This window comes from Arachis ipaensis, chromosome B03 (assembly GCF_000816755.2).
Source record: "Arachis ipaensis cultivar K30076 chromosome B03, Araip1.1, whole genome shotgun sequence".
Classification (NCBI taxonomy): Eukaryota; Viridiplantae; Streptophyta; class Magnoliopsida; order Fabales; family Fabaceae; genus Arachis; species Arachis ipaensis.
In genome coordinates, this window is record NC_029787.2 from 11,782,381 (window position 1) to 11,784,424 (window position 2,044).

The 2,044-nt window shown below is 35.3% G+C and overlaps 1 protein-coding gene across 1 annotated transcript; it reads left to right on the forward strand.

Annotated features, from left to right (window-relative positions):
• Positions 32–776, forward strand: LOC107634161 (calcium-binding allergen Ole e 8-like). Its single transcript, XM_016337738.2, has one exon. The coding sequence runs from the start codon at positions 208–210 to the stop codon at positions 649–651; it is 444 nt and encodes a 147-aa protein (XP_016193224.1). The 5' UTR covers positions 32–207; the 3' UTR covers positions 652–776.

A 2,044-nucleotide genomic window follows, 5' to 3' on the forward strand; every position in this document is an offset into this window, starting at 1 on the left:
TCTAAATTTTTAATTTAATTTTATATATTAATTTACAAGATTCGATAATTATCTATTTTCCTTTTTGTGAAGGCACCACTCCAAAGAGAAAATCATTCTTTGATTCTTCGAATCCGATAAAAAGGGGGCCAAAAAAAAATCAAAAACCCTATTATACTCGAATTCCACTCACCGACTCACTCCTTCTCCCAGATTCATCTCTCCGCCATGGCAAACAGTAGCGACGGCGAAGTCGCACAGATTTTTAGCAAATTCGACAAGAACGGTGACGGCAAGCTATCTGCGGCGGAGATCAGCGAAGTGTTGGTTGAACTCGGCTGCTCCACCACGCCGGGTGAGATCTGTCGCGTGATGGACGACATCGACAAGGACAAGGACGGCTACATTGACCTCCATGAATTCACTGAGTTCTTCCGCCGCCGCATCGGCTGCGAAGATGAGGAGGCAGAGATCCGCGAGGCGTTTGATATGTACGACCTCGATGGGAACGGACTGATATCGGCAAGTGAGCTTCAGGCGATGATGACGAGGCTTGGGGAGAAGCACTCCTTGGAGGAGTGCGCCGCCATGATAAAGAGCATCGATACCGATGGCGATGGCAACGTGAGTTTCGCGGAGTTTAAGATGATGATGACTCGTTCGGGAGCCTAAGGCCTTTTGAATTTCAACAGAAAAAAGGAAATCAGTCTTCGAATGACTGAGTGATATGCAATATTTTAGTGGTAGTAGAGGATTTTAGACTTTAGAGTGTCTTTGATGTGTGTTTCTTGTTTTTACTTTTAATAGTTTTTAAGACTTTACGTAGAAAACTGCTTTTCCTTTATGTATTTATTTTAATCTCTCCAAATGATGTATTTACAAGGAAAGTTAACACTTAATAGAATGTTTTATCCACGACGTAAAAAAGTTGAATGTTATATGCTTTTAGGATTTGTTTATATGACTTTTCAATTTTTTTTAACAACATACATCTAAACAAACTTTTAATATATGATTTTATGAATTTAAAAAGAAAAAATCGTGTATAATATTGTTTAACTTTAGAAAAATTTAATATAATTTATCATTGATAAAATACTCAACATAATTTTATATACTAATATTTGCTTAATTCAAAAAATATCTAACAATAATAGCATTAAAAAAATAAGACTAATCAACTTTAATAGCATCTTTTATAAAATTGTGTCAAAATTTCTAGTTCACAGGTTACACAGAGCATAATAGAACGGTCATAAGTGCTAATCAAAATACATTCATTAAAAGGAGATTTATAAGTGATAATATTCTTATCGCACATGAGTTTATGCATTTTCTCAAGAATAAGAGATTTAGTGATCAAGAATTTACTTTGATGTTAGATATGAATAAAACGTATGATATGGTAGAATGAAATTTTATATAGGTTATTTTAAAGAAGATGGGTTTCTGTCAGAAATAGTGAGTAGACTCGTTAAAAGAGTGTGTGAGCACGATCTCTTATTCTGTTACTGTGAATGGACAACCTCATGATTTCTTTAAGCTATGTAGAGGATTGCGACAAGACGATACTTTCTTTTCCTATTTATTTTTTGTTTGTGCAAAGGGTCTGTCCTATTTGCTCCACAGAGGAGAACAGAGACACAAAATTGTGAGTTTGAGACTAACTCGCAGATGTCCTACTATTAGTCATCTTTTCTTAGCAGATGATTCTATCCTATTTAATAGAGTCTCGGAGGATGTGTGCCACAATTTAATGAATCTGATACGTACATTTTTACTAATTAGTGGTCAAGTGGTCAATCTAGCCAAATTTTATATGTTTTTTAGCTACAACATTCTTATGAAATCTAGACAGCACGCACCTAGCTTCAATTTTAAAGGTTTCTCACGTCGGTAATCAGGACAGATACCTTGGGCTACCCAAAGTGATTAACAGATCCAAGAAAATCTCTTTTAATTATGTCAAAGATAAGATTTCTAACAAGCTCAAACAATGAAAAACGAGCTTTATTATCGATGAGTGGTAGGGAGGTATTCATTAAAGCGGTAGCGATAACTATTT